At 59.5% G+C, this 19,354-nt stretch overlaps 4 protein-coding genes across 4 annotated transcripts; all 4 read right to left on the bottom strand.

Annotated features, from left to right (window-relative positions):
* Positions 1 to 571: 571 nt before the first annotated feature.
* On the bottom strand, positions 572 to 1,921 carry LSCM1_00245 (uncharacterized protein; the record flags this gene model as incomplete). Its single annotated transcript, XM_067317897.1, has 1 exon — positions 572 to 1,921. One exon carries the CDS (start codon positions 1,919 to 1,921, stop codon positions 572 to 574), a length of 1,350 nt encoding a protein of 449 aa, XP_067174002.1.
* Positions 1,922 to 13,266: 11,345 nt separating this feature from the next.
* On the bottom strand, positions 13,267 to 14,262 carry LSCM1_00244 (uncharacterized protein; the record flags this gene model as incomplete). Its single annotated transcript, XM_067317896.1, has 1 exon — positions 13,267 to 14,262. The coding sequence occupies one exon, from the start codon at positions 14,260 to 14,262 to the stop codon at positions 13,267 to 13,269; it is 996 nt and encodes a 331-aa protein (XP_067174001.1).
* A 1,166-nt stretch (positions 14,263 to 15,428) lies between these two features.
* On the bottom strand, positions 15,429 to 16,667 carry LSCM1_00243 (uncharacterized protein; the record flags this gene model as incomplete). The annotated part of the gene is made up of 1 exon (XM_067317895.1): positions 15,429 to 16,667. The coding sequence occupies one exon, from the start codon at positions 16,665 to 16,667 to the stop codon at positions 15,429 to 15,431; it is 1,239 nt and encodes a 412-aa protein (XP_067174000.1).
* An 845-nt stretch (positions 16,668 to 17,512) lies between these two features.
* Positions 17,513 to 18,748, bottom strand: LSCM1_00242 (uncharacterized protein; the record flags this gene model as incomplete). Its single annotated transcript, XM_067317894.1, has 1 exon — positions 17,513 to 18,748. The coding sequence occupies one exon, from the start codon at positions 18,746 to 18,748 to the stop codon at positions 17,513 to 17,515; it is 1,236 nt and encodes a 411-aa protein (XP_067173999.1).
* Positions 18,749 to 19,354: the final 606 nt, after the last annotated feature.

The raw sequence follows: 19,354 nt of genomic DNA, 5'->3' as shown, positions 1-19,354 counted from the left end.
GCTCGCGTGAACAAAGAAAACAAATAATCGATTAGAGTAAAAAAGGGACAGGGGGAGGAGGGGATGGAGAGAGGGAGAGAGATGGGGGGGCAGGGCGGAGAAGGAAGAGGCCGAGGCCAAGAAAGGGATCCATGACTTCCGCTGCAGTGCGTGGGCGATGTAACACTGCGAAAGAAAAGGCGGGAACACCGTGAGACACTATACATATACATGCAAGGGAAAGTCGAGGCGCGGTGGCGTATGGGAGGGGAGTCTGAAGAACGCACACAGGGCCTTACTCGGCGTGACCCGTGAGCGCACTGCTCCACGCTTCGCTCTCCTCCCTGCGTCACTCTTTGTTCCCTTTTTTTTGGGCTTCTCGCTCGCTCGATCTCATTGCCACGTCCTCTGTCCTGGCGACCTCCGCGCACCCTCGGGTGCGCTTCGTCTTGCACTCTCTCTCCCCCATTCGCGCACCGTCTACCGTATCAGTTTTGTGCTCTTCGCCTCGACATCGCGGCTCTCAATTGCGCTCGATCGTTTTTCTTCTCGTTACGAACGCATGCACGACCCCTTCCCCCTCTTTTTTTTTTCACTTCTTGTGGCGCTCGCAGAACGCGATGATGCGGTCGACCGCCTCGTTCAGTACCGCCGGCGGGCGGGACACCGTTGCACGGATGAAACCGCTCATGCCAAAGATTTCGCCAGGCAGCACCTGCACGTTCTCCTCATCGAGCAGCTTCTCGTAGAACTCCATATCCGAGTGGACGTCCTCGAAAAAGCTGAAGTTGACCTTGAGCATCACAAACATGGAGGCCTGAGGTGCGTCGAAGGAGATGCCGATGTCGTGTTCAAGTAAACGGTTATACACCTTCGCGCCAGCTTCGAGCTGGGCAACGAGTTGCTCGGTGCAGGTAGCCGGGCACTTTAGCAGCGTCCGCGCAATGGCCTCCTGGCAGATTGAGTTGACGCCAGAGATCAGCTGCGCCAAGCGCTCCATGCCGAGAGACCAATCCGCCGCTACGTTCAACGGGTCGACAAGTATAGACCAGCCCACGCGCCAGCCGGGGCATACCTGATACTTGGCCGTCCCACCCAAGATGAGACGCGGCACGTTCGTGTCAAAGTCAGCGACAGACGTGAAGATGCCGTTGTGCAGAACCATTTCGGCGTAGATTTCGTCGCTAATGAGGGGAATCTGGCGATGCAGACAGAAATCGAGGATCTCGTTCAGGTGCGAGCGGGAGAAGTTGCTGCCGCACGGATTAGAAGGATTGATAATAACGAACGCCTTGGTGCGGCCATCCGCCAGCCCGGCGGCCTCGTTGAGGTCGCACTCCCAGCTCTTCGAGGGATCGAGGCTATAGTAGCGGCACTCGATGCCATAGCTGTCGCAGACGCTCTTGTAATGAGGAAAGGACGGGGCGCACATGAGCACGTTGTCGCCCTCGTTACACAGCGCCGTGATGGCGAGCACGATGGCCTGCGACACACCCGACGTGACGATGACCTTCTCCCAATGCAGCGCTTCTTGGCGAGACTTTGTCTGGCAGAAACGGCGCCAGTACGCCGAGACCACCTTGCGCAGGTTGTCGGTGCCGATCGTAGGCGGGTAGCCATTGAACTTTCCAGAGCGCACCACATCCACCACCGCCTCTGTTACTATTTCGGGGGCCTTGAGGTTACCGTCGACAGTGGGGTCACCAATGGAGAGACGCAGGTTCGACTTCGTCGAGCGGGACGGCTTCATGTTGTCGGCCAGGTCGTTCAACGGCTGCAAGGTTCGCTGGGCGTGCTTCGAGGACCTGATGAGGCGAAAACTAGCGTTTTCAGCGGCACGCTGCTGCTGCAGCTCGCGGCGATCCTCCTCTGTGAGGGATGCCGTGGAGTGACTGGCCTTCAAGGCCTGAGCGGCCGGGGTGGTCTGCGCATCGATCGTCATGGCTTCGTATGTATGTGCGTTGTTAGAGCGCGTGATTTGCTGAGGGATGCAGCCAACGCCTACGCCAGGCGTCGTTGAAGGTGGGGATGGAAAGGCGGGGTTACCCCGTGTGTGTGTGTATGTGTGTGTACGTCTGCGTCTTTGGGTGAGGAGTGCGGGCTTCCAAATTGCACAAGCCGCCCTGACAGAAGATTTGAGAAGCTTTCTTTAACGTTTTCGGGAGGCTTTTGTTTTTCGCTGCTGCATGACCTGAGCGATGACCTGCCGATCCATGTTAGCGCCGCGTGGTGACGGTAATGGGTACAAAGAGTGCCGGCGCCGCCATATATATACATATATTACAGAGCCATGTGCGGTGAACGGCGCAACACGAAAGGACAGAGTGCGCCGGAGCCGTTAGATTTCGTGCCAGCGACACGGGAGGCGTCCCCATGTGCGCGTGAATTTTGCCCGCACGCGACGACACAGCGAAGAGTGGAAGAAAAAGGAAGAAGAAGAGATTTGCTGAATCACACGCCGAAAGCAAAAGCATAAACGCGGAGGAGAACATCGCGTGCGTCAGAGGCCTTTGAGAGCGGTACGCCAGGCAATCCACTCCGTGATGCATGTCCGCACGTGACACACGCTGCACTGCAGCGCTGCCAACGCCTACGACAGAAGGGGGAGTAGCGGCCTACGCTACCCTTGTAAAGAAGATGGGCTTCCTCATCCGTCTCCTCAGCACCTTCAACGCCCTCACGCACCGACAAACAACAGCCACTCCACGACTCAGCTTTCCCTTTCAGGGGAAGTTCCGCCTGCGTGGCTAAACACGTCTTCCCTTCCACAGAACTTTGCATGACACCCCAACTCACCTCATTCCTTTGCAAACATCGAACATCCTCGCCTGACACTCTGAATGACGCTCAGACAGATCCCTGGAAGAAAAGAACCAAAACCGGCCCCTCGGTCAAAAATCCATTCGACACATAATCAAATTCCCTTCCCGCACACAGCAAAGAGGAAAACACTTCGACAGCAAAAAGGACACCCCTCCTTCCGCTGCCATCGCCTTAACGACCCGCATCCCCCTCCGCCACTCCCCGACGAGCTGAACACTGCTCCAACCGCGTCAGTGCCGTTTACGAGTGTGTGCATCCGTGTTCAGACTCGTCTTCCAATTGTGAATGCGTGCATGCATCTTAGCAGACTCATCACACCGGCCAGACTTGATCCCCTCCACGCGCCGCTCCGCGCCCGCGCACACTCAGCTGTTCTTTCTCGATTGTTGGTTTCCTTCGCGTGTCACTCAGGTCGCGTGTGTCAGCGTGTCGCGATGCGAATAGATAGATCATCAGCGTGGCGCACTCGCGCGCAGAAGAGTCAGCAGCAGCAGCAGTGGTGGTGGTGAGGGGCACGAGGGCGAGCAGGGTGCGGCCACGCGTGTGCCTCAGAGGCTTTTTTGAGTAACAGTAGAGGAGATGCACACCAATGCATGTTGTCCGCACAGCACGCGGCGCACCGCGCAGGTTGGCTGTCAATTCCAAAGCGTACGTCATCACATGCACACGGCACCGCTCCCGACCCGCCTTAGCACGCGCACCGCACAGAGAAAGCAGAGACATCTCGCACGTGTTTCGTACCGTTGCTCCGCATCGAGGCGAAGCGGAGACGCATAGCCACACTGCTTCGCCACGCACGCGCCAGTACGCTCTCGCACATCACCCGACCGCAGGGGCACCAGCATCAGGCCCGCGTGCGGCTTGAAAATGAGCGCTTGCACAGAACCGGGCACACACACTCAGAGAGGGGGAGAGAGGGAGAGGGTGCCACCGCCGCTCTCTCTCCCTCCCTCCCTCTTTCACCGCCTCTCTCCCCGGTGTAGACGAGCAGCTTGCGGGGATGCGGGTGGACTGCTCGCTATTAACAAGGGATGCTGCCGCACGCGAGCAGCGCGCACACCACCTCAGACTTACTATCTAACGATTGTTCCGTACGGTTGCTCATCACCCACGCGTGGTGCTTCAGTTTTCCCGAGTTACATTTGTGGTGAAGGGTTGTCTCATCAGTGGTGGTGAGACGGCGCGCAGGCTCTGGGACCATGTGTTGAACCGCGTGTGAGGGATGGATGTGCCCTCCGCGGCCTGCCACGTTCCGGCCACCGGGAATCGGCTGGTGGCTGTGCGCAGGGGTAGCGGTGCGTGTGCGTGTGTGTGTATGGAGGGGGGGGAGAAGCGTCGTGGCCGCGTCAGTGCCGTTTACGAGTGTGTGCATCCGTGTTCAGACTCGTCTTCCAATTGTGAATGCGTGCATGCATCTTAGCAGACTCATCACACCGGCCAGACTTGATCCCCTCCACGCGCCGCTCCGCGCCCGCGCACACTCAGCTGTTCTTTCTCGATTGTTGGTTTCCTTCGCGTGTCACTCAGGTCGCGTGTGTCAGCGTGTCGCGATGCGAATAGATAGATCATCAGCGTGGCGCACTCGCGCGCAGAAGAGTCAGCAGCAGCAGCAGTGGTGGTGGTGAGGGGCACGAGGGCGAGCAGGGTGCGGCCACGCGTGTGCCTCAGAGGCTTTTTTGAGTAACAGTAGAGGAGATGCACACCAATGCATGTTGTCCGCACAGCACGCGGCGCACCGCGCAGGTTGGCTGTCAATTCCAAAGCGTACGTCATCACATGCACACGGCACCGCTCCCGACCCGCCTTAGCACGCGCACCGCACAGAGAAAGCAGAGACATCTCGCACGTGTTTCGTACCGTTGCTCCGCATCGAGGCGAAGCGGAGACGCATAGCCACACTGCTTCGCCACGCACGCGCCAGTACGCTCTCGCACATCACCCGACCGCAGGGGCACCAGCATCAGGCCCGCGTGCGGCTTGAAAATGAGCGCTTGCACAGAACCGGGCACACACACTCAGAGAGGGGGAGAGAGGGAGAGGGTGCCACCGCCGCTCTCTCTCCCTCCCTCCCTCTTTCACCGCCTCTCTCCCCCGGTGTAGACGAGCAGCTTGCGGGGATGCGGGTGGACTGCTCGCTATTAACAAGGGATGCTGCCGCACGCGAGCAGCGCGCACACCACCTCAGACTTACTATCTAACGATTGTTCCGTACGGTTGCTCATCACCCACGCGTGGTGCTTCAGTTTTCCCGAGTTACATTTGTGGTGAAGGGTTGTCTCATCAGTGGTGGTGAGACGGCGCGCAGGCTCTGGGACCATGTGTTGAACCGCGTGTGAGGGATGGATGTGCCCTCCGCGGCCTGCCACGTTCCGGCCACCGGGAATCGGCTGGTGGCTGTGCGCAGGGGTAGCGGTGCGTGTGCGTGTGTGTGTATGGAGGGGGGGGAGAAGCGTCGTGGCCGCGTCAGTGCCGTTTACGAGTGTGTGCATCCGTGTTCAGACTCGTCTTCCAATTGTGAATGCGTGCATGCATCTTAGCAGACTCATCACACCGGCCAGACTTGATCCCCTCCACGCGCCGCTCCGCGCCCGCGCACACTCAGCTGTTCTTTCTCGATTGTTGGTTTCCTTCGCGTGTCACTCAGGTCGCGTGTGTCAGCGTGTCGCGATGCGAATAGATAGATCATCAGCGTGGCGCACTCGCGCGCAGAAGAGTCAGCAGCAGCAGCAGTGGTGGTGGTGAGGGGCACGAGGGCGAGCAGGGTGCGGCCACGCGTGTGCCTCAGAGGCTTTTTGAGTAACAGTAGAGGAGATGCACACCAATGCATGTTGTCCGCACAGCACGCGGCGCACCGCGCAGGTTGGCTGTCAATTCCAAAGCGTACGTCATCACATGCACACGGCACCGCTCCCGACCCGCCTTAGCACGCGCACCGCACAGAGAAAGCAGAGACATCTCGCACGTGTTTCGTACCGTTGCTCCGCATCGAGGCGAAGCGGAGACGCATAGCCACACTGCTTCGCCACGCACGCGCCAGTACGCTCTCGCACATCACCCGACCGCAGGGGCACCAGCATCAGGCCCGCGTGCGGCTTGAAAATGAGCGCTTGCACAGAACCGGGCACACACACTCAGAGAGGGGGAGAGAGGGAGAGGGTGCCACCGCCGCTCTCTCTCCCTCCCTCCCTCTTTCACCGCCTCTCTCCCCGGTGTAGACGAGCAGCTTGCGGGGATGCGGGTGGACTGCTCGCTATTAACAAGGGATGCTGCCGCACGCGAGCAGCGCGCACACCACCTCAGACTTACTATCTAACGATTGTTCCGTACGGTTGCTCATCACCCACGCGTGGTGCTTCAGTTTTCCCGAGTTACATTTGTGGTGAAGGGTTGTCTCATCAGTGGTGGTGAGACGGCGCGCAGGCTCTGGGACCATGTGTTGAACCGCGTGTGAGGGATGGATGTGCCCTCCGCGGCCTGCCACGTTCCGGCCACCGGGAATCGGCTGGTGGCTGTGCGCAGGGGTAGCGGTGCGTGTGCGTGTGTGTGTATGGAGGGGGGGGAGAAGCGTCGTGGCCGCGTCAGTGCCGTTTACGAGTGTGTGCATCCGTGTTCAGACTCGTCTTCCAATTGTGAATGCGTGCATGCATCTTAGCAGACTCATCACACCGGCCAGACTTGATCCCCTCCACGCGCCGCTCCGCGCCCGCGCACACTCAGCTGTTCTTTCTCGATTGTTGGTTTCCTTCGCGTGTCACTCAGGTCGCGTGTGTCAGCGTGTCGCGATGCGAATAGATAGATCATCAGCGTGGCGCACTCGCGCGCAGAAGAGTCAGCAGCAGCAGCAGTGGTGGTGGTGAGGGGCACGAGGGCGAGCAGGGTGCGGCCACGCGTGTGCCTCAGAGGCTTTTTTGAGTAACAGTAGAGGAGATGCACACCAATGCATGTTGTCCGCACAGCACGCGGCGCACCGCGCAGGTTGGCTGTCAATTCCAAAGCGTACGTCATCACATGCACACGGCACCGCTCCCGACCCGCCTTAGCACGCGCACCGCACAGAGAAAGCAGAGACATCTCGCACGTGTTTCGTACCGTTGCTCCGCATCGAGGCGAAGCGGAGACGCATAGCCACACTGCTTCGCCACGCACGCGCCAGTACGCTCTCGCACATCACCCGACCGCAGGGGCACCAGCATCAGGCCCGCGTGCGGCTTGAAAATGAGCGCTTGCACAGAACCGGGCACACACACTCAGAGAGGGGGAGAGAGGGAGAGGGTGCCACCGCCGCTCTCTCTCCCTCCCTCCCTCTTTCACCGCCTCTCTCCCCGGTGTAGACGAGCAGCTTGCGGGGATGCGGGTGGACTGCTCGCTATTAACAAGGGATGCTGCCGCACGCGAGCAGCGCGCACACCACCTCAGACTTACTATCTAACGATTGTTCCGTACGGTTGCTCATCACCCACGCGTGGTGCTTCAGTTTTCCCGAGTTACATTTGTGGTGAAGGGTTGTCTCATCAGTGGTGGTGAGACGGCGCGCAGGCTCTGGGACCATGTGTTGAACCGCGTGTGAGGGATGGATGTGCCCTCCGCGGCCTGCCACGTTCCGGCCACCGGGAATCGGCTGGTGGCTGTGCGCAGGGGTAGCGGTGCGTGTGCGTGTGTGTGTATGGAGGGGGGGGAGAAGCGTCGTGGCCGCGTCAGTGCCGTTTACGAGTGTGTGCATCCGTGTTCAGACTCGTCTTCCAATTGTGAATGCGTGCATGCATCTTAGCAGACTCATCACACCGGCCAGACTTGATCCCCTCCACGCGCCGCTCCGCGCCCGCGCACACTCAGCTGTTCTTTCTCGATTGTTGGTTTCCTTCGCGTGTCACTCAGGTCGCGTGTGTCAGCGTGTCGCGATGCGAATAGATAGATCATCAGCGTGGCGCACTCGCGCGCAGAAGAGTCAGCAGCAGCAGCAGTGGTGGTGGTGAGGGGCACGAGGGCGAGCAGGGTGCGGCCACGCGTGTGCCTCAGAGGCTTTTTTGAGTAACAGTAGAGGAGATGCACACCAATGCATGTTGTCCGCACAGCACGCGGCGCACCGCGCAGGTTGGCTGTCAATTCCAAAGCGTACGTCATCACATGCACACGGCACCGCTCCCGACCCGCCTTAGCACGCGCACCGCACAGAGAAAGCAGAGACATCTCGCACGTGTTTCGTACCGTTGCTCCGCATCGAGGCGAAGCGGAGACGCATAGCCACACTGCTTCGCCACGCACGCGCCAGTACGCTCTCGCACATCACCCGACCGCAGGGGCACCAGCATCAGGCCCGCGTGCGGCTTGAAAATGAGCGCTTGCACAGAACCGGGCACACACACTCAGAGAGGGGGAGAGAGGGAGAGGGTGCCACCGCCGCTCTCTCTCCCTCCCTCCCTCTTTCACCGCCTCTCTCCCCGGTGTAGACGAGCAGCTTGCGGGGATGCGGGTGGACTGCTCGCTATTAACAAGGGATGCTGCCGCACGCGAGCAGCGCGCACACCACCTCAGACTTACTATCTAACGATTGTTCCGTACGGTTGCTCATCACCCACGCGTGGTGCTTCAGTTTTCCCGAGTTACATTTGTGGTGAAGGGTTGTCTCATCAGTGGTGGTGAGACGGCGCGCAGGCTCTGGGACCATGTGTTGAACCGCGTGTGAGGGATGGATGTGCCCTCCGCGGCCTGCCACGTTCCGGCCACCGGGAATCGGCTGGTGGCTGTGCGCAGGGGTAGCGGTGCGTGTGCGTGTGTGTGTATGGAGGGGGGGGAGAAGCGTCGTGGCCGCGTCAGTGCCGTTTACGAGTGTGTGCATCCGTGTTCAGACTCGTCTTCCAATTGTGAATGCGTGCATGCATCTTAGCAGACTCATCACACCGGCCAGACTTGATCCCCTCCACGCGCCGCTCCGCGCCCGCGCACACTCAGCTGTTCTTTCTCGATTGTTGGTTTCCTTCGCGTGTCACTCAGGTCGCGTGTGTCAGCGTGTCGCGATGCGAATAGATAGATCATCAGCGTGGCGCACTCGCGCGCAGAAGAGTCAGCAGCAGCAGCAGTGGTGGTGGTGAGGGGCACGAGGGCGAGCAGGGTGCGGCCACGCGTGTGCCTCAGAGGCTTTTTTGAGTAACAGTAGAGGAGATGCACACCAATGCATGTTGTCCGCACAGCACGCGGCGCACCGCGCAGGTTGGCTGTCAATTCCAAAGCGTACGTCATCACATGCACACGGCACCGCTCCCGACCCGCCTTAGCACGCGCACCGCACAGAGAAAGCAGAGACATCTCGCACGTGTTTCGTACCGTTGCTCCGCATCGAGGCGAAGCGGAGACGCATAGCCACACTGCTTCGCCACGCACGCGCCAGTACGCTCTCGCACATCACCCGACCGCAGGGGCACCAGCATCAGGCCCGCGTGCGGCTTGAAAATGAGCGCTTGCACAGAACCGGGCACACACACTCAGAGAGGGGGAGAGAGGGAGAGGGTGCCACCGCCGCTCTCTCTCCCTCCCTCCCTCTTTCACCGCCTCTCTCCCCGGTGTAGACGAGCAGCTTGCGGGGATGCGGGTGGACTGCTCGCTATTAACAAGGGATGCTGCCGCACGCGAGCAGCGCGCACACCACCTCAGACTTACTATCTAACGATTGTTCCGTACGGTTGCTCATCACCCACGCGTGGTGCTTCAGTTTTCCCGAGTTACATTTGTGGTGAAGGGTTGTCTCATCAGTGGTGGTGAGACGGCGCGCAGGCTCTGGGACCATGTGTTGAACCGCGTGTGAGGGATGGATGTGCCCTCCGCGGCCTGCCACGTTCCGGCCACCGGGAATCGGCTGGTGGCTGTGCGCAGGGGTAGCGGTGCGTGTGCGTGTGTGTGTATGGAGGGGGGGGAGAAGCGTCGTGGCCGCGTCAGTGCCGTTTACGAGTGTGTGCATCCGTGTTCAGACTCGTCTTCCAATTGTGAATGCGTGCATGCATCTTAGCAGACTCATCACACCGGCCAGACTTGATCCCCTCCACGCGCCGCTCCGCGCCCGCGCACACTCAGCTGTTCTTTCTCGATTGTTGGTTTCCTTCGCGTGTCACTCAGGTCGCGTGTGTCAGCGTGTCGCGATGCGAATAGATAGATCATCAGCGTGGCGCACTCGCGCGCAGAAGAGTCAGCAGCAGCAGCAGTGGTGGTGGTGAGGGGCACGAGGGCGAGCAGGGTGCGGCCACGCGTGTGCCTCAGAGGCTTTTTTGAGTAACAGTAGAGGAGATGCACACCAATGCATGTTGTCCGCACAGCACGCGGCGCACCGCGCAGGTTGGCTGTCAATTCCAAAGCGTACGTCATCACATGCACACGGCACCGCTCCCGACCCGCCTTAGCACGCGCACCGCACAGAGAAAGCAGAGACATCTCGCACGTGTTTCGTACCGTTGCTCCGCATCGAGGCGAAGCGGAGACGCATAGCCACACTGCTTCGCCACGCACGCGCCAGTACGCTCTCGCACATCACCCGACCGCAGGGGCACCAGCATCAGGCCCGCGTGCGGCTTGAAAATGAGCGCTTGCACAGAACCGGGCACACACACTCAGAGAGGGGGAGAGAGGGAGAGGGTGCCACCGCCGCTCTCTCTCCCTCCCTCCCTCTTTCACCGCCTCTCTCCCCGGTGTAGACGAGCAGCTTGCGGGGATGCGGGTGGACTGCTCGCTATTAACAAGGGATGCTGCCGCACGCGAGCAGCGCGCACACCACCTCAGACTTACTATCTAACGATTGTTCCGTACGGTTGCTCATCACCCACGCGTGGTGCTTCAGTTTTCCCGAGTTACATTTGTGGTGAAGGGTTGTCTCATCAGTGGTGGTGAGACGGCGCGCAGGCTCTGGGACCATGTGTTGAACCGCGTGTGAGGGATGGATGTGCCCTCCGCGGCCTGCCACGTTCCGGCCACCGGGAATCGGCTGGTGGCTGTGCGCAGGGGTAGCGGTGCGTGTGCGTGTGTGTGTATGGAGGGGGGGGAGAAGCGTCGTGGCCGCGTCAGTGCCGTTTACGAGTGTGTGCATCCGTGTTCAGACTCGTCTTCCAATTGTGAATGCGTGCATGCATCTTAGCAGACTCATCACACCGGCCAGACTTGATCCCTCCACGCGCCGCTCCGCGCCCGCGCACACTCAGCTGTTCTTTCTCGATTGTTGGTTTCCTTCGCGTGTCACTCAGGTCGCGTGTGTCAGCGTGTCGCGATGCGAATAGATAGATCATCAGCGTGGCGCACTCGCGCGCAGAAGAGTCAGCAGCAGCAGCAGTGGTGGTGGTGAGGGGCACGAGGGCGAGCAGGGTGCGGCCACGCGTGTGCCTCAGAGGCTTTTTTGAGTAACAGTAGAGGAGATGCACACCAATGCATGTTGTCCGCACAGCACGCGGCGCACCGCGCAGGTTGGCTGTCAATTCCAAAGCGTACGTCATCACATGCACACGGCACCGCTCCCGACCCGCCTTAGCACGCGCACCGCACAGAGAAAGCAGAGACATCTCGCACGTGTTTCGTACCGTTGCTCCGCATCGAGGCGAAGCGGAGACGCATAGCCACACTGCTTCGCCACGCACGCGCCAGTACGCTCTCGCACATCACCCGACCGCAGGGGCACCAGCATCAGGCCCGCGTGCGGCTTGAAAATGAGCGCTTGCACAGAACCGGGCACACACACTCAGAGAGGGGGAGAGAGGGAGAGGGTGCCACCGCCGCTCTCTCTCCCTCCCTCCCTCTTTCACCGCCTCTCTCCCCCGGTGTAGACGAGCAGCTTGCGGGGATGCGGGTGGACTGCTCGCTATTAACAAGGGATGCTGCCGCACGCGAGCAGCGCGCACACCACCTCAGACTTACTATCTAACGATTGTTCCGTACGGTTGCTCATCACCCACGCGTGGTGCTTCAGTTTTCCCGAGTTACATTTGTGGTGAAGGGTTGTCTCATCAGTGGTGGTGAGACGGCGCGCAGGCTCTGGGACCATGTGTTGAACCGCGTGTGAGGGATGGATGTGCCCTCCGCGGCCTGCCACGTTCCGGCCACCGGGAATCGGCTGGTGGCTGTGCGCAGGGGTAGCGGTGCGTGTGCGTGTGTGTGTATGGAGGGAGGGGGAAGCGTCGTGGCCGCGTCAGTGCCGTTTACGAGTGTGTGCATCCGTGTCGGACGTTAACGGATACCTATGAACATCGATGTGCTTATGTCGAGGGAGAGTGGAAGGGGAGATAGAGCGTCCACGGACGCAAAGGGGAAGATGTTTGTGTGGCGTATCTCCGAAGGAAGGAGGGGAAGGTCAGGGTGGAGGGAGAAGGGGTGGCTGCCTGTGCTTGGACTGTTTTTATGGCAGTGGGGGGGGTAGTCTAAGAGGGACGACGATGCTAACCCACAGAGTTATACTGCCGGCGAGGGAGGATGCACGAGTCTTTACAAAGGTGAGAGGGCGATGTCAGGGCCGAGGCAGCAAGGATTGGAAGGCTTAGCAGATATGGGGCGAGATGCTCGCCAGCGAATCATTCGGGAAGGTCTATTTGTCTGCGGAGGCTGCATTCTCGCATATTTGTTTGCATGCGAAACGGTAAATGGATGCAAGCTTGTCTGGTGGGGGGGGCATGGAGGTGCTACCGTGCGCAGTCTGTTACAATGGCTTACAGAAAGCCCGAGACATGATTCATAGGACGTATATAATCTGAGGTAGGAAGCGCGAGGTACTGATGGTGGTAGGCAGTGCCGTATTAGGGGTCAGTAAGAAACGCTGTCGAGAAGTGTGTCTACATCGGCTGACCCTGAAGACGAAGACGAGCAGCTGAACATGAAATGTTACGGTGTATGTGTGTGTGTATGTTTGTGTGTGTGGCGCATCAATGAGCGGCAAAGAAAAAAGAGAGACGCGCGCAGTGGCTAATCGAAGGTATTACATAACAGCGGAAGGTAAAAGCGAGCCGCCGCCAGTGGACACCGAAATGCGGTGAGGTTCGTGTGCTGCGTAACGTAAAAGGCCCATGCCGCTACATCTGGCGCTGAAAAGCACCCTCTCGTGTCGCTACTTCCTGTGAACCAGCGAACCTAGAGTACATCAAGCAACGAGATCTCAGTGCTAGCACGTCGGCCTTGCGCAACAAGTCCGACCTCTGCCGGGCTGCGCAAAGAGGGTAAGCTGGCATATTTGGCACGGAGAAAGACAAAAGATGCGAGTCGGTGGGGTACTTTGCCGGGAGAGACGGCGCACGGGCCGCCAATTCTTCCGGCAGCCTTTCCTCACATCTGGTAAAGGCCCAGAAGGTACTGCAGGAGCCGTGGTGATGAGACGCCCAAGCGCTCTTTTCTGTCTTCTCGACCCCACTCACTGCGTAAGATGTGGCCGACCGACTCCTTTCCCCAAGCCGCTTTCGCCACGGCTTCGGCAAGTTCCCGAAAAAAGGGGAAGGGGGCAACAGCCTCTCAGCGTGCGGATGTGTAAGCAATGAGATCCAGCACCTTGTGGGAATAGCCCGTCTCGTTGTCATACCATGCAACAAGCTTGACGAAGTGCTCGTTCAGAGAGATGCCTGCTTTGGCGTCAAAGACAGACGTTAACGCCACCCCGTTGAAGTCCGTTGATACCACCTCGTCGTCCGTGTAGCCCAGAATACCCTTCATCTCACCCTTGGACGCTGCCTGCACAGTCGCGCAGATTTCCCTGTAGGTCGCAGGCTTTTCCAGACGCACCGTCAGGTCGACCACCGACACGTTAGGTGTCGGCACGCGGAAGGCCATACCAGTCAGCTTGCCGTTCAGCGCCGGGTACACCTTGCCCACAGCCTTGGCGGCGCCGGTAGAGGAAGGAATAATGTTCTGCGACGCACCGCGGCCACCTCGCCAGTCCTTCAGGGAGGGGCCATCGACCGTTTTCTGCGTTGCCGTCGTCGCGTGCACTGTTGTCATGAGACCTTCGGCAATCCCATACTTCTCGTTCACCACCTTTGCCAGTGGGGCGAGGCAGTTCGTCGTGCACGACGCGTTGGACACAATAGGCTGCCCGGCGTATGTTGTGTGGTTCACGCCCATGACGAACATCGGCGTGTCGTCCTTCGGTGGCCCAGTCATAATCACGCGCCTTGCACCTGCCTCGATGTGCTTGTGCGCCGCCTCCTGCGTGAGGAAGAGACCAGTGGACTCCACCACCACTTCCGCACCAATGTCGCCCCACTTGAGGTTGGCCGGGTCGCGCTCGCTCGTGATGCGGATAGTCTTGCCGTTCACAACGAGTGTTCCGTCTCTCACCTCCACAGTGCCGTCGAAACGGCCGTGCGTGGAGTCGTAACGAAGCAGATAGGCCATGTAATCCTCATCCAGCACGTCGTTAATGCCAACAATTTCGATGTCCGGGCGCGTCTGCGCCGCCCTGAAAACGACGCGGCCGATGCGGCCGAAGCCGTTAATGCCCACCTTGACCATGCTTCTGGGTTGCTGGTGCTGCTTACTCTTTTGCAGAATTTAAAAAAAATGCGGAGAGAAGAAGTGGCGATGGCGGAGAGGAGCACACTATGTACACGAACGAATCCTACGCTGTGACGTGCTGCTTTTGGCTTTGTGGGTGAGAGCGATGGCGACAAGATACTTAAGGCGGGCGAGTGTGAGTGCATGCGCTCATTCAGGGTGGTTTCGCGGGAGAGCAGCCCGTGAAGAAAGGCCAATCCAGGAGTGAAGGCGAGGTTGAGGAGTGCCATATACAAGCACACGCACAAGGCTGCTCCGTGATAAATCCTGCCAGAGAGGTGCAGGGCTCGGTGCCGTACGAATCGCAAGAGAGACGCCCAGGTACGAGCTCACTCCTCCTCGTTCTTTGCCGAAGAAAAGGCGAAAACTGCGGGGTGCACCCGCACTCGCCCTCGGCCTCCTCCCCACCAACGGAATGCGTATGCCGCGAGTGATTCTTACGCTGCTTTTGTTTCCATTTGTCACAGGCACCCACGCCGGTGTTCAGCACCACACTCTCTGACTGAGTGCTCCCCTTCCTCCTGTTCTCCCCAGTACCGCATACATTCACATACACACACACGGTGAGAGAGAGGTGCGGAAAAGCAGACACGCCGAGTTGTTGCGTACACTCGTCATGTAACCGTCATCTTGGACGGAAGGCTTGCATGACGGATAGGGAAGCGCGTCTGCACGTAAGGCGCGTACGAGTGGGTGCCTGCGTGTATTCGCCGGCGAGGTGGGCTCTGAGGGGTGCGACTGCCATCCCATATAGGCCCTCCGCCCTCCCCATCTCGGACGGCAACAGAGAATACTCTGTGAAAGGAACTGCGAATGGCGGAGCCGATGAGATCGAGTAAGGCCGACAAACTAAAGGATGCAGAGATGTCGAAGCTACACCATCGCGCCGCGCTTCACATCCCTAATCGTTTCTCATGGATCCGCAGCCTTTTATGCGAGTGATGCTCTGGCCGTCACGTGCTCGCTGTGTGAATAGGACACCAGCTTGTGCGGTCGGCCGCTGTGATGCGCACGCCCCTTGCCTCAAACTATCAGGAATCCTTTCCATGTTCCTTGTTCATCGCCCCCCACCTAGTCAGCATCCTTTGGCACCCTCGAGACCGTTCTTTCACCTCCGACCTTCGCTACTTCCGGTGGCGCTCGCAGAAGGCAGGCAGTCGCTCCAGTACCTCCTCCAGAACTCTGCGATCACGTGTAAAGCAGATGCGGAAGAAGCCGGGCATGCGCATGTAGGATCCTGGCACAACTTGCACGTTCTCCTCATCCTCGAGTGCCGTGTAAAAGTCGATGTCACTCTTTATGTCCTTAAACTGATCGGTGTACACGCGCACCATAATGTACATGGAGCCCTGCGGCTTTGCGCAAGACAGACCGTGACACTTACACAGGCCCTCAACCAGCAGCTCCGCGTTCGCCTCCAGCATCTCCACGTTTCGAGCGTAGAAGTCTTTGGTGGTGTTCTTTAGAATCTCTGGCATGGCGTGCTGGGCGAGTGCGTTGGGCCCGAGGGTGTGCATTGATAGATTTTGCATGCCTTTCAGAACGCCCTTCGCGTAGCCCTCGGCATCCACCATCAGTACCCACCCCACGCGCCAGCCGGGCAGCATAAAGTTCTTGGCCAGGCTACAGATGATCAAACGTGGCACAGGCGACTTAAACTGCGCGATAGAGGTAAAGACCTGACCCTTGAAGACCATACCACAGTAGATTTCGTCGGAGATGATGGGCAGCTTTAGCTCTTCGCACAACTTCACAACCGCCTCGACGTGTTCGCGGCTCCAGTTGCTGCCACACGGGTTGGAAGGGTTGTTCAGGACGATGGCTTTGGTGCGGCCATCGACGAGAGTGCGCACCTCCTCGAGGTCGACCTCCCAGTTCTTGTACGGCAGCAGGCTGTAGAAGCGCTTTTCGATACCGAAGGTGTCGCAGCAAAATGCGTAGGCGGGGAAGCCGGGAGCCGGTATGAGAAGGTTGTCGTTCGTGTCACAGAGCGCCGTGATGGAGTGGACGATGGCTTCGGCGCCACCGGTAGTCAAGACAACGTTTTCTGCCTTGCAGGCCTCAGGGTTCTCTGACGCAAAGTTCTCCGCCCACCACGCGGCCACCGCGGTACACGCCGCCACAGTGCCCCACGAGCGCTGATATGAGTACTTGGTCGGCATCTGTGTGTACTCGTGGAACGCCTTCACCGCCACCTCGGTTGTCTTGAAGTTCCCATCAAAGGTCGGATCACCTATGGAAAGCTTTAGCTGCGTCTTGTCAGTGCAGCTGGACTGGCGCATGAATACGGCGTTCAGCCCGCTTGTACCGGCAAGCGACATTGCGGACGCAGGGAACTTGAACGGGCTGTGTTCGCTTGCCATGGTGCCGACTTTGCTTGTCACGCGAGTTGGATGGGCGAAAAAGGGGGCGTGAGAGGAGGGGTTGCGCAAAGGGGGGAGTGCGCCGGCTGCGACGAAGGAAGGGGGGGCGCTAAGAGGTATGTGTGATACGAGAGGAGAGCACGTTGTGCGATGACACGCGCTGGTGTTGTTGGGACGGTTCTCGATGGGAAGACGTACACGCCGGCGATAACAGAGAGAGAGAGAAAGGCGGGTGGGGGAGGGGAAGGGGAAAGGGTGAAACGTGTGGAAGGAACTCGGTCGCGATGCCACTAGTGCAAGTATGCGTGTGTGTGTGTATGCCCACGCAGTCGTTCGCAAGGTTTCCAGAAGGCCAAGCAAGTAGAGGATGATAAGCGAAACGCACGTGCACGTCTGTACCCGCGTCGGGGTAGGGGACGGAGGTGAAGCAGATGGGGCGGGTGGCGCAGAGATAGAGAGGAGGGGGAGGCACAACTTGCGGGGCTTCGTGGCACGACCGAGAAAGGCCAAGTAGAGGGGATAGAGAGAAGAAATCCTGGCGTGACTGACGAGACGACGTGCTCTACGACAGCACGAAGCTACGCGCTTGCTTGGAATGGCTTCGTCGCCTCCGCTGCCATCGCCCGACGTGTCCCCATCCGCGTCATGAGGAAGAGATAAGGGAAACAAGTGCGAGCGCGGGGGCGAGGGAGGGGGAGGGGACGTGCGCGGCCGACAGAACCGAGGGATGCAGAGCTGCAAACCACGTGAACAAAAGCATGACATGGCGACTGTTGCACAGGGCAGAAATGATGGTGGGTGGTGGTGGTCGTGGGGGGAGAGAGGGGCTGAAGGGCTGCCCCCCTCTAGCGCTCTGCTGCGGACGCCGCTGGCGGGTGCTGCATCCGGCGCAGGAGTCGGATTGCCCATGGCACGGGGCACGCCATCAGCAACGGGTAAACAACGGTGGTCGCCCACGCCGCAGAGTAGCAATAGCGTTCCTGCCCTCGCAGTATGGCGTTCATACAGCACACGGTCGCCTTGTCCAGCTCCGCCTTGCGGCTTTGCAAGAATTGTGTGTGCGAGTCGCGGCAAGTCAGCGTCGCCCGCCCACGCGGACTGACGCTTCCTTCTTCGCCGCACTCGGGACTTCCTGCCGAAGAGGATGGCGCCTTCAGCGACGTCGCCCAAGCACCTGTGGGCATACCGGGCGAGCTCAACCAAGGTGAGCTCGCCATCGGCGACAAGCCCTGCCGAATCTCGTTCAAGCAAAGGAGCGTCATCCTCACCTCTCGCGCCGGCCGGCGTTCGCGCGTGTTTTTCGATGCGGCCGCCATTCTCTCTGATGGCGCGCCACAGCCAACACCCGTCATGTAATAGTTCCGTTGCTGGGCAATCCACTCTCGCATCGAGTAGTGCATGCCTACCATGCCCCACTGCGACGCCGCGTATTCGGGACTCTCTGCAGAGAGAGTGTAGCTGGCGGCAGCAGAGACAAGGTTGACAACTTGAGCGTAGTCCTCACGCCGCTGCTTTGCTTTGAAGAGCCCACCCGCACTCGAAGAGGAGCTCGATTTGGACAGCAGCAGTGGCAGCAGCTGATGCACTACCACAAGCGGGGCCAGGAGGTTTGTCTGAACGACGCGCTCCGCCGAGTCCTCTGAGCGGTCGCTGAGACGCTTGGAAGGGTATGTGTGAGCAGCATTCACAATCATATCGAGCGACCCCTCCAGCTCCTTGGCTGCGCGTTGGACCTGCAGACGGGAGGAGACATCCACTGCCATGACAGCAAAGGTGCCGCTTCGAAACGAGTCAGCGGCGTGGCTACTGCTCTGAGCACTGGCCGCATCAGAGATGCCGACTCCTGACTCGGCCTTGAGGACCTCTGCCTGCAACTCCTGCAGTTTTGTTTTGCTGTAGTCCCACGCAATGACATCAGCACCACGGGCATAAAGCGCCATGCAGAGACGACGCCCCATCTCGCTGCAGGCCCCTGTGACCACCACCCTTGCCCCGATGATTAGGCGAGGGCGATACATGAAGAAGGAAGCAGCTGACCATAGGGCCCACATCGTTCCGCAGATGAAGGCGAGGAGGATCATCCTCAACGCAGCAACCGGGGACGGGGAGGGGGAGGGGGAGGGGGAGTGTTCCCCAGCGCGTGAGCTTGATGCTGCGACGGCCGCTACTCTGTTCGTTACCTTCGCTTTCTCCCCCTCCTTCTATATCACATCTGTTTCCTACGCTTGCTGCTTTCCTGCACGTGCACCTATGCGGAACGTGTGCGGAGCAGTGCTGACGGCCGAAGTGAAGGATCTAAACCGAGTGCGAGAAACCAACGCCGAGGTATTCAAGGAGAAGCGCGCGCGCGAGAGAGAGAGAGGAGACGAGACGGCGACATCGACGAGAACTGCCAGTGGCGAGGAGGGAAGGAGGGAGGGCAGTTCTGGGTGTGCCCCGCCACGTATGGAGAGAGCACTTGATGCGCGACGACCTTGACTGCTTGAAGACCTTTTGTTCAATCAATGTCTGTGCGTGCTACCTTCGTTTTCCTGCTTCAGCATGAGGTCAGTGCGCGTGAGGGAGAGTGAGAGTGGGCGAGGGCAGCAGGGATGGTGGTGGTCAGCATGAGAAACAAGCGGAGAGAGTTACCCTATACGTTGACGCCAGCAACAGAGAGTGGAGCTGGAAGCGCTGCAGCGCTTCGA

Source organism: Leishmania martiniquensis, chromosome 36 (genome assembly GCF_017916325.1).
Source record: "Leishmania martiniquensis isolate LSCM1 chromosome 36, whole genome shotgun sequence".
Lineage (NCBI taxonomy): Eukaryota > Euglenozoa > Kinetoplastea > Trypanosomatida > Trypanosomatidae > Leishmania > Leishmania martiniquensis.
Note: the sequence above shows the minus strand (reverse complement) of the source record. Positions and strands in the feature narration are given on the sequence as shown.